Here is an 18,947-nt window from a genome sequence, read left to right on the forward strand (position 1 = left end):
AGCAGTTTCAGTTCCTCCCCTGAAAGGCACCATCTGCAAGTGTCAAGTATTATTGCAAGCTTCCATCAGAATGGAGAAGCTATTGTCAAGCTTGTATTGCACCTGTCTGCTTACTATTTATTGCGTAAGTAAGTGAATACATTCACTGCTTATTTAGGAATTTTAGCTTCACAAGTTTATAAACAGATTCTGTGAAAAGTTGAGCGTTATTATAGCTGCACAGAGTTGTTTGTTATGCTTTCAAGCTACATTTTCAGCTGCTCTTCTGGTTATATAACTGTTTTCAGCAGATCTTAGAAGAGTTTCCAGGTTCTTCACCATTTATTAATTCTCAAGAATTTCATATGGACAAACATTTTCTTTAGTCAAGACACTTGCTGACCAAGGAAGAAAATGCAGGAAACAATTCACAGTAATATGAACTTTATATTTATGTCTACTAGCTTCAATAGTTTTGGAAATCAGAATCAAAACAGTTGCTTTTTTGGATTGTTTGGTGCCCATCATTTGTCGACTTTGAGGAAGATTGGGACATTAAGAATGACAAGTCATGCATGCCAAGTTGGCTGTTTGCACAGAGGCAGATCTTTGTCAATTTAAAAAGATTAAGGTTTCAAACTGATCAAAGTAATTAGTCTCAATGAGAGGCAAAGGCATGAATAGTTGAGAGACTAAGAACAAAGCCAAAGGAGTTAATGGGGAACAAATGTGACTTTATAATAATGTTTTGATTATTCCAACTCAAGAGAAACTGAAGCCTGCTGTCAACCATGCCCACATTCAGCCTGAAAAGATCTGGCTGAAGTTGTCTAGATGGAAAAGAAGAGTAGAGTAGAGTGAGGGGAGGGAAGGGAAGGGGAGGGTGTTAAATAGTTTAACTGGCATGCTGCCATAGTTTAAAATATTTACTGCAGGTTCACTAGATCTGCAGCTGGTTTTCGAAGCCAAAAAAAAGCAAATGGCATATTTGCTGTGAGAAGTGAGCCAGTTTTCCAAAATTTAAAAATGGCTATGGATTTGGCCAGGACTCACTGTTTTCACTGGAGTCCTATTTCTTGCCGTTTTTCCACAATGATTTTCCCTAGACTGCAATGCTAGATCACAGGCACAAGGTGTGACTCTTGTCAGCCATACATTAGAGAACCCTTTATGGATTATGCACTAGGGTCATGTGGGACAAAGTCAATGCAGGAGATGTCACTCCCCACGCAGGCCAATAAAAGGAATGCCATTCCATCACTTGCACCTACTTCCAGAACTAGCGCTAAGAACACTGGCTCAGAACTTAAGAGTGCTGCTCTTCTCAACTCTGCTGCTCCTACCAATCGTTGGGAAAAGTGGTGGGCTCTTGCCATGAGAAACCTGACAGCTGGGTCTCCAACAAGGGAGAAACGCTTTTAAGAAAAGCTACTTCCAACACCCACCCCCCATTTTCATCAGCAGCTTGATGCAACCTTAGAATGCCCCAGTGCTGCACTTCCCAATACCATGAGGAACTGAAGATGGCCATTGCCAGTTCCGTATGTGGAAGAGGACTACCCTCCTCATTCCCTTCTAATGAGTTGGAAAGGCCAGCCCCAGGGTCACTCATCCATCAGCACGAAGAGCCCAAGATTTTCTTTATAGTCTCCTCTTGGATCAGTTTTAGGCAGATATCAGGAGCATGCCACTTGTTTGGCCTCCAGCAGTGGCTCCTCAGTGAACAGTAAAGCTGGAAATCTGTTTTTAAATGAGAATTTGTGGCTTTTTGATACACAGGTCAGTGAGGTAATAGCAAGGTTAGGTGTATCATGCATTTTCCTGCTGTATGTTTGTGAAATTTAAGCAATTGAGATGTGTCAAACTCAGAACAGCACCTCAACTGCGCCTCTCAATTCTAACACAACTAGACATTATATTGGCAAATGGCTGAAAGTGTTAAATTTATTTGACTTTATTTGGAATAAAGCTATTTTAAAAAAAGCATCAAATAGTAATTTTAAAATACAACCCTCTGCTCTTTATATTCAGACATTTTAAAGAATTTTTTCTCTGACATTGGAGAGAAATATTTTGAAAGAACATCAAGATGTAATTGAACGGTATAACACTACCAACATTTCTGGCACTCTTCTCCAGAAACCCTGTGTGATGGCACCTTGCCAGATGGTACCTTTACCCCAGGATTCTGCTGGTTACTTCCCCCTCCCATTGTTAATGTAGTATATGCCAAAAAATTTAAATTAAATTCTGGTTAATACTTCATATTAAGCTATTACATCTGCCTAATTTGAGCAATACAAGGGGATTATGCAATTAATGTAAGAATGCCACACAACTTTAGGAAGCCTGTCTATATTGAATAAAATAATTTTATTTTTTGTTTACAAAGGTTATGGAAGCTGACATCTACTTTCAACTGAGACTTAACATAGGGGTTTCTCTACCTAAACATGTCAAACATTAAGGTCATTAAGAACTTTGTGAGGTTCAGTGCTATACTGTATGATAATATGTAAACAGATTTTGAAGACACTTTCCCCATTAAACTTTGACACAGTATGCACAAATTTTAAAAAATAAAATACAAATGAAAACAAATTTGCCTCAAGGGATTTCTTAGAAGTACAAGCCATTTCAGGAGTCTGCAGTGGCAAACTTCTACACAACTGAAATTTCCTTTTATCCCAGTGAAGAATAACTGGCTAAAGGCCATTCACTATCAAAGTGATGCCAGTAACATGGATTTGATTGTATGACTCCAGCACTTAAAAAGAGCACATTGGTTATACATGGCTTTTAACCCTGGGCTACAGTTACGCTACCAAACTAAGCTTGAGTCTAAATCAGTCATGTAGAGATGTGCACGTCATCTGAACACTGTTTAGAGTCCTTAGTTTTCCAGATCTGATGGAGGTGCTGAAGGCGCTCAGAGGTTCTTGTGCTTACATTCAGGGCTGGGTGAACTTTGCAAATGCCCGATTCCTCCATTAATGACAGGCCACAGATCCCAAAGTATGCATGCAAAGCATCTGAAAACAAAATAAAGGAGTTAGTTAAAATGTAAATGCTTCCTGGTGGATCATGCAGTAATAACCAACTGTTTCTGTGTTCCAAAACACCAACCAATTTTAAGCCAAGCCCTGAAAGATAAATGGCAAATAGAAGTTCCTAGTTATATTTTGCTTTATCTAATTCCAAATATAAAATAGTTAACCAAGTCCTACCGCACACTGAGTATGAGGAGATGGTCTGGAATGTCTGTCCTAAGATTAGAGTCTAGGAAGCACAGCTACTTTATTCAGTAAAGAGCTCTCCCAGCTAGCTGATCACATAAAAGCCTGAGAGAGTCAGGAGCTTATTTAAAGCATTCCCTCCCAGACACTCTAAAAATATTTCCTTCTAAAACCAGAGGAGGATTTTTTTAGCATAGAAAAATTACTCCTGTTACAGTATCAGCAACCTCTGTAGATGAGGGCATAGGTGATAGTTGACTGTTAATTAAAACAGCAAGATGTATTTTGGTACTAGCAGCTACGAAAAGGCAGAATCTGGAAAGTACAAGTACCACCATAACACCTCCACTAGCCCATCTAGGGGGATTTCTCTAATGCTGGGGAAGAAAGATACCTCTTATATGACCCTTCCAGCCATATCAATGCTCCGTAACCTTTTTCGTTTCATTGTAATTTCACAATGACCAAACTGAAGTTTTTCAGAAAGATGTCTGCACATACTCCAGCCAACTATCCAAAAGAAAGCCTCCTTATAAAGCATCATTGTTGTGCTCACACATCTCCTTCTGGGTGACCTCACTGAAAATGTGTCTGCCAGTGACAGCTCACCCCTCGGACAACTCCCCAGGCATGCTCACTGAAATCCCTTTACAAAGTACCACCCGACTGCCCATATATGGCAGATTTAACCCAAAGGCTCTGAAGTTGTGGCAGGACAGTGCAGACTAATGCAGAATTTAATGCCAGCCAAAACATACTGACTGTGACAGCCTGAACTGTGCACTGCTTTTTCTATTTGAAGCAATAATAAATCAAGGCGTTTGAAGGCCAGGAGTTGTGGAGACAAATATTTTGTGAATAAGGCACACAGGCAGAAGACAACCACGGAACATAGCAAATGGATGAAGTATCATTTGCACTGCTTCCTTGCCAAATCTTAATTTAGGCTGTTGTACTCCAATAGCTTTACATTTAATGTTTTCCGTATGTTTGTTTTGTTTTCAAATTATTCTCACTCTCCATGTTTTATCAAGCTAATTCTTTATTTCCCATTTTCCTTCTGCCTCACCTGTGCTGTGTGTATGCTTCCAGATCACTCTCCTTCTTTTGTATTTTGTACTGCACTTTATGTCAGCTCAGCTACTAAGGTGATGTGTGTGGTGTATAAAAATCTAGATATTGGTCTTGGTACTGTTTTGTGCCCAATATGGGGAAAGGGAAATATTTGGGGCCTATTCTCCTCTGAAGCTTTAACTGTGATGGGATTTACACACAAGTAGTGAGGGGGAAATAGATATTAATGGAATTATTCATTTTTAATGAGCCAGTTGTAAAACCAAAAACAGATTTCTTATTGTTCTTGATACTTGTCACTGGGCAGCAGCAGAATTAATGCAAGACGGGGCAATCTTCTTAAATGCCTAACAATGTGAAAGCTTTTTAAACAAAGAAAAAAGTTGGCTTTTGTTTGCCTTATGCAAACACTAGGGAGAGTGTATAATTAATTAATAGAATACAGGCCTATGAGTCAAGTGTTCCTGGATTTCTGCAGTGACAGATTCACCAGACAAATCACTGTCTGTTTCCCCATGTCAGCAGCTACATGGGAAAAATAGGAATAACAATGCTACAAGGGTGTTGAAAGACTTAATTTATTGTGCTCTGAAACAATGATAAAGATGTACTCTGCAATCCTGTATGCACATCTCTCTAGTTTACTAAAAATGGAATATTCTCCATTTTGCTGTCCTCACAATTTCTGAGACTCAACTTGAAGTATTTCAGCTACAGTTGTACTTTCAGTGATTTTACACACACAGGGAGCAGGGTTTCTTATTTAACAGCCCAGGGATCAAGGGTTACACTGGTCCCAACTTGCAGCTTTGCAGATCAAAACAGCACAAGGATAATGAATTGCATCTTTCCTGGCCCACCTATCAACAGAATTGTTAAGTTCAATTTGCAGGGCCACCTAAGCAGTCCTCACTATCTTCAAATCCTGCTCTGTTACAATGAAAGCAACAGGATTCTATAATTTCACTGACAGCATGCTTTGAATTGCAGAAGTAAATGAGGACAGAATTAGGTTGGGAGAACCTTTACAACAGCAGAGAACATAGCCTGGGATCTGAAAGTCAGACTGAATTTGCAGGGACTGTCTGCAGTTAAAAAAAAAATCATTTAAACTGCAAATTTGATACAGAAGCGATTGACTCACAAATGTGGAATTTCATCATGCCATTTCTATAGTCAGTCATCCTTCAGAGTAGAACTGCATTTTAATAAAGAAGGATAGTCTCTTTTCAACTATGCCACTCTAGCTTTTCTTAAAAGCAGGAACAGGAACTTATGTCAGCAGCTACATGGGAAAAAAACAGCCGGGAAAAAGGTGTCACAGTAGATGTATACAGCAACTGTAATTTTGTGAAGTCTTACATAGTTGATATTCAACAGCAGCAAAAAACAAAGGAAATATACTAATTTGTTACTAGGAGACATCCAGGCTTTCGGGATGTGTACATTTCATGAGCTGCCAAGGTTAGTAGAGAGTTGGGCATACCAGCGATTTTTTTTCTAGGTGCAGATCCTGCCAGAGTGATCAGGATAAAACGTTCATAATCCCTGCAGTTCCACGTTCAACCTGCCTGTTCCATTTTTGTGGTCAGGAAGAAAAAAGTTTATCACACGCATGCTCTCAAAAAAGAGAGACAGTTACAGGAACACAGCAGACATGCATTGCAGGAAGTACATAGTGAGTATGCGCGTGCCCAATACAAAAACCAAAGTAGGAAAGTTCATTTTACCCAAATTTCAGTCTTGAGTCTTATCTTTAATATGTTTTATAGTTTAAAATACATTTAAGAAACCTTTCATGCAGTTTAGCTTTTCAACAGGCTGCTTTTTTCTAGTGTATTAATAAAGCAAGAAGTGCATCTAGATAAAGAAAAGGGGGTTTTCAGTTCTCTTACAATGGTAATGATTGATCTACAAGATGCACAGCAAATACAGCTACACCTCACAAGACTTCAATCAATGTCCAAAGAATAATTCTTTTTTCCCTGTACAATTTTGTCTGAACTCTTCCTTATTCAGCACAAAGTATCCTAGCTCTTCAAGGAAAAAAAGTGGTTAGAGGTTTGTTTAAATGGCTTTTAATGCAACAGGAGCACTCTGGAGCTCCTCTTGTACCAAGCTATAAGTCACTAAAATAATTAAACTAGTCAACTGGCTAGTAAAGCTGCATATGGGGGCTTGGGATGGAAACAATGTTAAATGTTAAATCTACACCAGAAAAGCTTGGGCACATCACAAGAATGATGCCATATAGAAGGGAAGGAGGAGACGAAAAATTAAGAGGTAACAGAGACCTAATGAAAATACTGAGGTGCTACAGCTGTTGTGTAGCCTGGGGGGAAAAAAAATCCAAAAATCGCTTCCTGCTGAAAGTAGCATTCTGATAGCTAAACAATTAGCAAGGTTATAGGATGAAGGAAAGATTGCTAAAAATCCACAAGCGCTGTTTGCCTTTCCAAGCATGAACAGTGATGGGCCATGAGTTTTAGCCTTGAAAGTACAGATTTACTCTGAGGAACGTATGTAAAAGCAACATCTTACTCAATACAGCTGCTCCATATGCGTACTCAATTATTTTCTCTAACTTTACTCTTTATTTCTATTAGCACTGCAGATCCAGTTACCAGACTAATACTTTACTAAGGCCTTTTCTATATACATAAATTGTACCACTTTAATTACACCAGAATAGTTAAAGTGATACAAAGCATCTAGCATGGACACAGTAAGGAGTACAAAGGTGCTCATACCAGTATAGCAATTCCTGTAGAGAAGGGGAATAAGCTATGCTGGCATAAAGCACTTTTATACCAATATAACAACTGTGTCCACACCAGGGATTATACCAATTTAAGTTTTGTGGTGGGGGTGGAGGGGGGGAAAGGAGAAAAATCAACCCCCCCTACCCAATATATAGTTAAACTGGTATAAAGATTAAGTGTAGACAAGGCCTAGGTCTCAGTAAGTTATACCTGTGCAAGCCCACGGAGCATGAAAACCAATGTGACTGGCTCAGGTACTACTGGGGGCCTCGTTTGAACTGCAGACTATTACTGGGGATCATGCATGAGAAGGAAAGAACTCAGCTTGATCCCCGAGAGTTTCTGCAGGACTGGCAGTTACGTGCAAAGTGAGCTCATTTGATCTGGACACTGATATGATAAACACAGAATCTCACAACGCCATTATTATAAGAGCAGAACCACTCTTTCAAAATTTTAAATAATGTATATGCCCATAAATTAGCTCTACTAACTGAAATATAGCTAGGCCGAAATTTCTGTCACATGAAGATACTGAACAGTTGCTGCCTTTATTATGACTACATTTTATCTTCTTCTCCTGAGTTTACAGACTGTTTATCCTCTCTATACTTTATCCTAAATGCTGCTCCAAGAGTTATTACCAGTGCAAGGTTTGTTTTCACATTCTGATACATCTCCATTGAATTCCAGTATATTTTCAAATTGTAGCCAAGATCTGATTACCTATTACTGAGCTACCTCCTTCCTAAACATACATGGGCTCTAACAACTACACATATATCAAGCACATAATTAGACATGGAAAGGGTTAATTTTTATTGATGTCAGTAAATGTCAATTTTACCATACACACAAATCAATGAAAAAATATTTTCCTCTATAATAACTGAAATTTACACTTAGGCAAAGAAAGAAAAATGCTGATTAAGAAGCTGAATTTTATTTTAAACTCTCATCCACATTCATGGGGTAATGGTATACCCTGTGAGTTGTGATAGCTCATCAACTAGTAGCCCTCCAACTAGACTGTTTTAGGACCTTGTCACATGTACACGTCAGCAAAAAAATACTTTAGTTTAGCAACAATAAGGGGGAAAAGGAAAGTGTGGGCCCCTTACTGAATGAGGGAGGCAACCTAGTGGCAGAGGATGTGGAAAAAGCTAATGTACTCAATGCTTTTTTTGCCTCTATCTTCAGAAACAAGGTCAGCTCCCAGACTGAGAGCACAGCATGGGGAGGAAGTGACCAGCCGTCTGTGGAGAAAGAAGTGGTTCAGGACCAGGGGCGGCTCCAGGCACCAGCACGCCAAGCGCATGCCTGGGGCGGGCAAGCCACGGGGGGCCCTCTGCCGGTCTCCGTGAGGGCAGCAGGCAGGTTGCCTTCGGCTGGTCCTGTGGCTTCGGCGGGCCTCCCGTAGGCGTGCTGCCGAATCCGCAGGACCGGGGACCTCCCACAGGCAAGCCGCCGAAGGCAGCCTGCCTACAGTGCTTGGGGCGGCAAAATACCTAGAGCCACCCCTGTTCAGGACTATTTAGAAAACCTGGACAAGCACAAGTCCATGGGGCCGGATGCACTGAATCCGAGGGTGCTAAAGGAGTTGGCGGATATAATTGTAGAGCTATTGGCCATTATCTCTGAAAACTCATGGTGATCGAGGGAGGTCCCAGATGACTGGAAAAAGGCTAATGTAGTGCCCAGCTTTAAAAAAAGGGAAGGAGGAGGATCCGGGGAACTACAGGCCAGTCAGCCCCACCTCAGTCCCTGGAAAAATCATGGAGCAGGCCCTCAAAAAAATCAATTTTGAAGCACTTAGAGGAGAGGAAAGTGATCAGGAAGTCAGCATGGATTCACCAAGGGCAAGTCATTGCCTGACTAACCTAATTGCCTACTATGAGGAGATAACTGGCTCTGTGGATGAGGGGAAAGCAGTGGATGTGTTGTTATTCCTTGACTTTAGCAAAGCTTTTGATACAGTCTCTCCCAGTATTCTTGCCAGCAAGTTAAAGTAGTATGGATGAATGGACTAGAAGGTGGATAGAAAGCTGGCTAGATCATCGGGCAGTGATCAATGGCTCCATGTCTAGTTGGCAGCCGGTATCAAGCGGAGTGCCCCAAGGGTCGGTCCTGGGGCCCGTTTTGTTCAATAACTTCATTAATGATCTGCAGGATGGCGTGGATTGTACCCTCAGCAAGTTTGCAGATGACACTAAACTGGGAGGAGTGGTAGATACGCTGGAGGGTAGGGATAGGACACAGAGAGACCTAGACAAATTAGAGGATTGGGCCAAAAGAAATCTGATGAGGTTCAACCAGGACAAGTGCAGAGTCCTGCACTTAGGATGGAAGAATCCCATGCACTGCTACAGAGTAGGGACCGGGCAGCTAGGCAGCAGTTCTGCAGAAAAGGACCTAGGGGTTACAGTGGACAAGAAGCTGGATATATGAGTCAACAGTGTGCCCTTGTTGCCAAAAAGGCAAACGGCATTTTGGGCTGTGTAAATAGGGGCACTGCTAGCAGATCGAGGGTACATTCCCCTCTATTGGGCATTGGTGAGGCCTCATCTGGAGTGGTTTGTCCAGTTTTGGGCCCCACACTACAACAAGGATGTGGAAAAATTAGAAAGAGTGCAGCGGAGGGCAACAAAAATGATTAGGGGGCTGGAGCACATGATTTATGAGGAGCGGCGGAGGGAACTGGGATTGTTTAGTCTGCAGAAGAGAAGAATGGGAAAGGGGGGGGGGGGTTGATAGCTGCTTTCAACTACCTAAAAGGGGGTTCCAAAGAGGATGGATCTAGACTGTTCTCAGTGGTAGCAGGTGACAGAACAAGGAGTAATGGTCTCATGTTGCAGTGGGGGAGGTTTAGGTTGGATATTAGGAAAAACTTTTTCACTAGGAGGGTGGTGAAGCACTGCAATGGGTTCCCTAGGGAGGTGGTGGAATCTCCTTCCTTAGATGTTTTTAAGGTCAGGCTTGACAAAGCCCTGGCTGGGATGATTTAGTTGGGGATTGGTCCTGCTTTGAGCAGGGGGTTGGACTAGATGACCTCCTGAGGTCCCTTCCAACCCTGATATTCTATGAAGATTTATTTTATAGCAAAAATGTATATGGGATACAAATGTACTTCAAACATGTTGCACGGTTATCCTGTATTTTTAATAGTTCTGTGTACATGTTTTCTGCTAGTGAATATCTTGTATTATAACTAGGTCTCCCTCACTAAACAAGCAATGTGGAGAACATAGTGCATTTGTATGTGCTGATCACTGCACATTGACGCTGATGTGTGAAAATTGCATATAGGCTCACACTGAACAGGACTCCTGCTAGTTTTTCAATCTGTGAGATAGATTTAGCTTTTTCTCTTAAAACATTAAGGAATTGTTCTTAGATTCGTAATGCATTTGGAATACAAATTTCCCTTATGACACAGTTAATGTAATTTTTTTCCTTGACACTGCATGAAGATTAAGGATATTGCCTTTTTATATTTTGACATGTGATGTTGACAGTTTGTGTTCTAATGGTTATAAAGTTAACTTTTGGAATCTCAACCCCTCATTAAACATTGTCTGATGCTCCCCACTGTCTGAAACCCACTGTGTAATTTCTTGCAACTGTGAACATTTAAATGAATAAAAATAAATCCTCCTCTTCCTCCTCCTCCATCAGTTATAAAAAGTAAAAATTGAACTCTGCAAGCCTACGAATAGATGAAAAGTTTTAGGTACCATTAGCTTTTTCAAAAGATTTAGCGATATTGTCTGATGTGCTCTTAGTATGCTTATTAAAAAGAACAGGCTCGGGAATATTTATAAATGGGCCCTTGATAAAGACCCATTACGCAGTCTATGCTCTTTAGCTAAAATGTTTTTAAATACATGAAAATACTATTCAGATACTAAATAATATGAACAGGTTGTTTGCCATTTTTTCTTTCAATAAGGGGCAGTTCATTTGTAACATTTTAAACAAGGAAAAGGGGCAGAGGGAGATTTATACTTTACATTACACATTAGCTTTCCAATTAGGTGCAACCGTAAGCCAGAACACATTTCTCAGGGGGGAAGAATTAAAAATATTCTTTTACTTGTGTCAAAAATGAGCCACCTCTTGGACCACTGGAACACATTTTGCAACACAAAACACATCAAGATTCTGAGAAATAAATTTACCTGGGTGGCTATCTGGCCACTTGGCAAATCCACCAACAAGACGATCTTGAGTTGACAAGATGTAATTTCTGTTTTTCTCAAAATTTGTATATTGGAATATTTTCAAGAGCTGGAAAAAAAAAGTTAGTGTTACAGAAATACCTACATAAAGAGAAGCTTTTAAAGAACCATTTTAAACAGCTATAAGTGGCGCACTAGGGCATAGTTATGGTAGGTTTTAGTATCCTGTCTTCTCGCAAGAAAGCAGCAGACATGTGTAGCCCAGTACATAACTGTACAGAGATCAAAATAGTTTAGTAATTCAAAGCCTACTTCCACTGACTATAACACTAACTTGAGGAGATGAAGGTTGGTTAACACATATATTGTAGCAATTGTATTACCTTAAGTGTTGCTCCTACCCAAAATGAGTAGCAAGTGTCTACAGGTTTGTTGGGTCGTCCATGATAACCATTCTGTTGTCTCATTATGCACCATCTCTTTATTCTGTTCAGTTCTTTCTCTGAAAATACTTCCTCCAGTTTACCCATCAAGCACAGTGAGGCGATACCACAGAACGTGGAGCCACCTATAAGAGAAAATTCTGTTTCTGCAACCTTTTTCATTGAAGTTAAAACTTCTGATTAAGATCAGACAAGCTACCAAGTAGTAATAAAAAAATATCAAACAGAGAGTTGTGTAAAGGAGTACAGAAAGGTCTGAAGTCTAAAATCCAGACAAATAAGGTGCTCCTTAATCCAACACAGAGGTCAACGTATTACACGTACTATTACAAATGGAAATTGGAGGGCCTCAGTGCTGCCCCATTTATGTAAATGTTCTCGCTCATTTGCCCATTGGCAGTGGCACCACCACCACTACTCACTGCTGCAGACTGATTTCCATACCCGACATTACACAAGCAGCTAATGGGAAGCAGGAATCTATCTGAAGCAGTGGTGTCAAATTTAAAGAGGCAGGCTCAGCAAGTGAGCGAGCCACATCATTCCAGTACAAGGAAAAAGGTTTCAGTCAAAATACACCAAATTTTCACATGCATGATTAGATTTACTTTGAAAGGGAGAGAAACTTCCACTGTGTGATTCCAAAGAGGAAGGGGAAGAAAAAGTCCCCTATCCCCTCCCAACCTCTAATTTCTACAGAACATTTACTACAGCTGTTTTCTTCCTGCTGCCGCTCCAACTTGGAGATTTACTGGTTTCAGGCCTGTAAACAGCTGGCTGCTGAACCACCTCACTCCAAATCACCCCTTCCTCATCCCAGATTCCTACGTTTCATCTACAACCCAACTGCCAGTCCTAACCAAACAAGGCTAGACACCCACTGAAGCTAATCAGTGTTGATGCATCACTGAGATGAGTTGCTGCAGTTACACAATTACATAAATGTCCTCATTAAAATGTCTCCCAATCAGTTCAGTGACCCCACAATTATAGTGGGCTAAAAACATAGCAGCAAAGGTAGGCCTGTTATAAACTCTCTCAGCACTTGCCTATTAAGCAGATACTAGTTCTAGGTTTCCTTTAATGGAGACACTCAATTGGACAAACTAGACATCTCCCAATCAGGCTACTAAACTGTCTATGATTACATAATGTAATCTGCAGATAACTTAGTGTATTTAGTTGGCTCAGAGATTGAGCCAGTTACACACTGCTGGCAGTTCTGCACTCTTCCCAGCCTCCACACTGCTACACCTCACAGAAGCCCCAGCAAAAATGCACTATAACCGAGGTTCTTAAATTGCAGTGGTCCAGTAGGAACTGGTTGGTCACTCCACTTAAGTTTCACTTACTGAACTGCAGTGAGAACAAACATACCCACACTAAATACATCCCTAAAAATCACGTTTCTATATAGGCAGTTACTATTGGTGCCATGGGGACATTCTGTAATAACAGGAGGGAAGGTGGCCATAAGAAAAATCTATGTTAAGATGTGGTCTACACTATTAAAACAGTTGAGGACCCCTGTATTATAACAAAGAGCACTACAATACTCAAATTGTGACTCTTTTACATTTTAAACTGAGGTTGAAGAGAAATCTGGAACCAGAAGGGAAATCCCAGACAGTTTCTTCCATGCTAACTCAAATGGCAAGATTTTCTGAAATATGATTGTAGATAAAACAATGGTGAATTACCTCCCAGAATTCCAGATATTCCTTGTAATTATACAAGGAATCTGTGCCACAGCCTCTGAGTAGAATAAAAAAAGTCCTGAGGAAGAACCTGAGTAAGCTGTAAATACAATAAGACACGAGGCCTGGAAGTGTAAAGGGGCTTTGAAGTTGGTGCAGTGAGAATCAGGCCCATGGACTTTCATCCTAACCATTCAAATGTAGGAGACACAAAGTAACTTCAGCATACCATGGAAAAACATGGATGCAATTACGTAAAAACCAGTGGTAAGATTACGACTGACTAGCATTTAGTAGGCTTCATATAAACACAAAGTCTCAAAATTAGGGATGATCCAGCTGCTCCAGGATGTGCCTACCTTTCCCAACACTGTCTGTTGCTGCAAAGGGATAAATGGAATGTTTGTGCTCCAGAAAAACACCAAGTTAAGAATTCCTGACTTGAGTCACTATTTGCTTTTTAAAAAAAAATTAACTATAGTTTTAAAATTCAGCCCCAAGCAGACTTTGTGGTTCAACACAGGAAATGATTATAGGGTACATCCACAGCTGGCAGAACTGGGGTGTATCATCAGGAAGGAGTGCTGCAACAATTGACCCAGTGAGAAATGAGAACCGAGATCAGAGAGGGAGGAGATCAGAGAGTTGTTGAGGTAAGAATATTGGAGTAAGAAAATTCTTAGGACCCTCATTTGGTCTAGTCTTGTGATGGAGACATTCATGGCAAGGAAAGAGGCCCACATGCTCTGGGAGAACCTTTTCATTTGTTTCTCTTCACCCCATTTCCCTGAAAACCCAAAACACCAACAAGGGAGGAAAGGCATGCATGCTGGATCCCAGCATTGTTTAAAGAAGCTTCATTTAATTCATGCTGTTTTTAAGAATTGAGAAACACTTTAAGGTGCTTACCATGAGATTCAAGTCCAGCTCCCTGTGCCAGCCCATTATCATAAGACTGAAAAAGAAAAAGCTGTTTCAGAAATAGATTGTTCATATGTGTATTTTGATTATATGTAACTTCTCATTTTATTAGCAAGACCTGCATCACAAACCACACCAACTACAACATCTATTTCAATTAGTTTTAACTGGCCAATAGCTTTTCAAAGGCACACATTGTGGATCAAAATTATCCTCATCACACTGACCTGTCAGCAAAGCAGCACAGTTTGAACACATGCAGTTTTTAAATAGGTATTTTCTAAAAATTTAAAGAAAAAAACGAACACGTTTTTGTTTCAAATATTATATGCTAAAATGCTAAAGTTAAGGTTCTAGAATTATGCAGCATTACAGTGCCAAATTAAGTGGCAAGGAAAAGCCAATTCTGTGGATGTTTTAAAATACATTCTGTAGGAGCTGTGTCCCCCCTTAAGGAGCCAAAGCGTCTGCAAAACTCTAGACAAGACAAGAGACTATCCTATTTGTCTATGTCTGTTCCCAAATCAAGAGTCATTTACAGTACAAGAATGCAACAGTTAGGCCACTAGTTCATGTAAACAGCACAGTGCTTAAATACATTCTGCAGTGAAGACAAAGGCTTTATGTGCTAAACTGCAACAACAATCTACACTTAAGGGAAAAGGAAAGCATCAGCATTCTGCTGGACGAACTGCAGTTATTCTATAAAATATCACCTTTAAAAAATAGTTTAGTCATTCTGATTTAAGCCTTTTAAAGCAAAGAGTGAAGGGCTGATGTTCCATCACGGGCTCACTCCATTGTCCTAGGAATTCCAATTCACATGATCCTGTATCAATGGATGTCTGTGCAGTGGGTGTTACTTGCCCACTGTGCTACAATACTGAAGCAAATTAAAGAATAGCAATAGTATATACTGCAATGCGCTTTTGTTTGTGGGATTTTAAACTCAAATTTGTTTTATTTTAGTAACAGTTAGACTTCAGTATAATCCCCCATCACCCAAATCATTTCGTTAACTAAGTTAAGGTTGCTAGAGTGTAACCCACTACCAGAGACCTAGGTAACAATCAAGTAAGGATATGTCTACACTGCAATTAAACATCTGCAACTGTCGCGTGCCAGCTGACTTGGGCTCACAGAGCTCAGGATAGGGGGCTGTTTAACTGTGGTTAGACATTTGGGCTCGGGCTCAAGCCCGAGCTGTGGGACTCTCTCCCCCCTTACAGTGTCCCAGAGCCCAGCTCGAGCCTGAATCTGCACATTGACACCTCAATAAAACAGCCCCTTAACCCCAGCCTGAGTCAGCAGACACAGGCCAGCAACAGGTTTCTAACTGCAGTGTAGACATACCATGAGTCATTTAACACCCTGCCTATACTCCCACTCATCACTTCCCCTTCTTATCCTCAACTCCCTCGCACCCATCAAGCCACAGTCCAGATGTCTCCATCTTCATTCTGCATGTAACAGAGATGACCTGGGCCGGGAGGGGCGGGGGGGCAAAGAAGTAACATATGGGTAGGGCATGAGAGACTTGAATTGTGAGAGGGACTTGGGGAAGAAGCAGGGATTGATCTGCAGGCAAGCAGCACCCTGACAAACCAACCATATGTCAAGAAAATGCAAAGTCTGGGACTGTTTAGAGGAAACACGACTGATGTATAAACAAAACAATAAATAATATACAGAAGTTAGATATAGCAACCTTATGAAGCCTGCCCATGCTACAAGAACAAAGGCAGTCAATTAAACTGAGTGGCAACACTATTACAATTGATAACATGAAAAATGTTCATAGAAATGCATAAACCACCTCCGGAACTCTGTCGTTAGACACCAAGTGCTTAAAGTAGGATTGCAAAAAGGATTCAATATTTATACTGAATATCCAACGTTTGTGTGCGCGTCTCACACGCACACACAAAAATAAAGGCTACATATAGATCCTCATACTTCAGAGAATAAATTAAATCACTAGCAGAATTAGGAAGCAAACTACCCTATGGCTTGGTTATTCCATAACCGTTGACTACAGACAGGTTATTCCTTAATTGTTGACCAGGGGTTTCTTACATCTTCCTCTGACGCAGCTAATAGGGGCCGCCATCAGAGATGGGATATTGACACGACAGACCACTGGTCTGATTTCCATGTTCCTACTTCTAGCAAAACAGCAGGTGACCAGCACTTCAAGATCACACGACTGTCACTGCTTGAAGGTGAATATTCTTTATCACAGAGAACACATTAGCTGTTTTCTGCTTTCATATTAAGAACTGTGATATTCCTCACTGGACAAAAATTCTGACCACTGTCTTTTTTTTTGGAGTGATAACTAAAAAGGATGAATTCTGAAAGTTCACATTTGACGTAAATAAACTTTAAGCAGGAGCATGGCCTTGGCTAACTTTGGAAAAGTTGATTCTAAGCAACCACTATGAACATTTGAAGACTGAGCATATGCAGCACAAAGTTCCCATAAGCTGTTAGTTGTGCATTTTGAGCATGGAGTCCCTATGTCCTACCAAGCTCTAAATGCCCATTAACTGCTGAGCAATGGCAAAACGATTAGCACTGGAGTAAAGAAGAGCTAGGCTGGCGAAGCTAGTTACCTCTATAAACAGAATAATTGTAAAAGGAGGTGGTGTGCTTGATGTACTGCAAAGTAATTAGCTCTGGGGAAAGTTAAGTGTGCAACCCAAATAGTGCACTATGTTCAGCTGCACAATTAGCCTGAAATTTTAACAGACACAGGCACCAGTTGCTTTTTGAGGATTTGATCCTGTTAAATAAATGGGGATATTTTTGTCTCTAAATTTTCTAATTTTTATTTTAAAAAGGACAATGAAAAGAATTCATTGCTACAGTATGAAAGTTAAATAATTAAATCCTATCCAAATCAGGAAATGTGTAAATCAATTAAACACAATCTTAACTCCAACCCCTGGCCATTTGCACCACAGTCAATCTGTAGAGATATGATCATAATCAAGGTAGTTAATTTGTCCCTCTACTGTCAAGGGTAACTAAAAACGGTATTATTTATATTTATTGCATCAGTGATTCCAAATCACGCCTGTTCAGTTCACTAATCTTTTTTCCCCTCAGTGTCACAAACTCACCCCTAAATATGAAAGTCAAAATGGACTTTAAGGTTTACACATGAACAATAAAAATTCTGCAGTCCGAACTTGATAGTTCTACTGACAAGGGAAAGCTGAAACATCACTGCAGAAACAGGTTCCGAACAGGAATAAAAAGAACCCACTTATTGCAGTCAGTAAAGGCAGTAGATACAACAACGAATACACAGAACGCTATTATCTATAAAGATGCAATGTTTAGACAAAAAGAACAGGAGTACTTGTGGCACCTTAGAGACTAAAATTTATTTCAGCCTAAGCTTTCATGAGCTACAGCTCACTTCTTCGGATGCACAGAATGGAACACACAGACAGGAGATATTTATACATACAGAGAACATGAAAAGGTGGAAGTATGCATACCAACAGGAAGAGTCTAATCAATTGAGATGAGCTATCATCAGCAGGAGAAAAAAAACTTTTGAAGTGATAATTCAGATGACCCATAGAAGGTGTGAGGAGAACTTAATATAGGGAAATAGATTCAATTAGTGTAATGACCCAACCATTCCCAGTTTCTGTTTAAGCCTGAGTTAATTGTATCTAATTTGCATATTAATTCAAATTCAGCAGTCTCTCTTTGGAGTCTGTTTTTGTTTTTTTTGTTGCAAAATTGCCACCTTCAAGTCCGTCACTGAGTGATTAGAGAGGCTGAAGTGTTTAGACAGTTACACATTAAAGTGTAGTTCTAGTCTGAAAAGTATGTTCGGTCTTAAAACTTTTCCCTTTCCTGATGTGCTTAATTCTACAATTCAAGTTGCAGTAGCAATTTTTGGATTTAAAGTTTGTGTCTCAATTCTGACACAACAGGAAATTTTAGAATTTGAATTTAGGAGTTCAGTTACAAATATCTATTACAGCTAATCAATCTCACTGCTACTTAAACGAGTTATTTGTACCTCAGTTGCATGTCACAATTTGCATTACTAAAAAAATAAGTTAAAAAACTATGACTTGCACTCAGATATAAAGAGGCCTCATGCATTTGCAAATGGTGACATAAGATATGATGAAACAAAAGCACATCTTTGTATGACAGCAGTTCACTAATGATGCCATCTATTTTGCCTTGTAATTAGTGGACTATCAAAACAAGATACTATTGTAGAAAAATAATAGAGCTAAGCATTGGCAAGAAAAAAAACGAAAGCAAGGCTATATTTAGCTTGCATTAGACAGGAAAGTCTTACACTGAAATAAAACTAACTTCAAAAATAAATTTACTGGCTACACCTGAATATAAAATATTTTTATTTTAGGTTATTTGCAGCACTCAGCATTTAATAGCAACATTGCAGATTTTCTTTCAGGGATTCTACACTTCATGCAACGGATCCATTATAGGCCGCTTTAACTGTAGCTATTATATTTGTTTATTAAATATCCAGCAAGACTTGTTTATATGGTGGGAAAATCGATCATCCTGGTAGCCTACACAATACCACACACAGCAGTCTTAGTATAATAGCAGTGGTTAATTTTATTTTAATTTCTGATGATATAAAGCAGGC

The 18,947-nt window shown here is 39.9% G+C and overlaps 1 protein-coding gene across 1 annotated transcript in view; it reads right to left on the reverse strand.

The window, feature by feature from the left end:
- Positions 1–2,333: 2,333 nt before the first annotated feature.
- PGGT1B (protein geranylgeranyltransferase type I subunit beta) overlaps positions 2,334–18,947 on the reverse strand; it is a 56,822-nt gene continuing 40,208 nt past the window's right edge. Inside the window, exons 6-9 of the mRNA XM_039543346.1 lie at positions 14,279–14,324; positions 11,613–11,797; positions 11,230–11,338; positions 2,334–3,011 (exon numbers count right to left, since the gene is read on the reverse strand). Of these exons, the coding sequence (XP_039399280.1) occupies positions 2,830–3,011; positions 11,230–11,338; positions 11,613–11,797; positions 14,279–14,324 (522 nt within the window). The 3' untranslated portion in view covers positions 2,334–2,829. The remainder of the gene's footprint in view (positions 3,012–11,229; positions 11,339–11,612; positions 11,798–14,278; positions 14,325–18,947) is intronic.

This window comes from Mauremys reevesii, linkage group 6 (genome assembly GCF_016161935.1).
Source record: "Mauremys reevesii isolate NIE-2019 linkage group 6, ASM1616193v1, whole genome shotgun sequence".
NCBI classification, from domain to species: domain Eukaryota; kingdom Metazoa; phylum Chordata; order Testudines; family Geoemydidae; genus Mauremys; species Mauremys reevesii.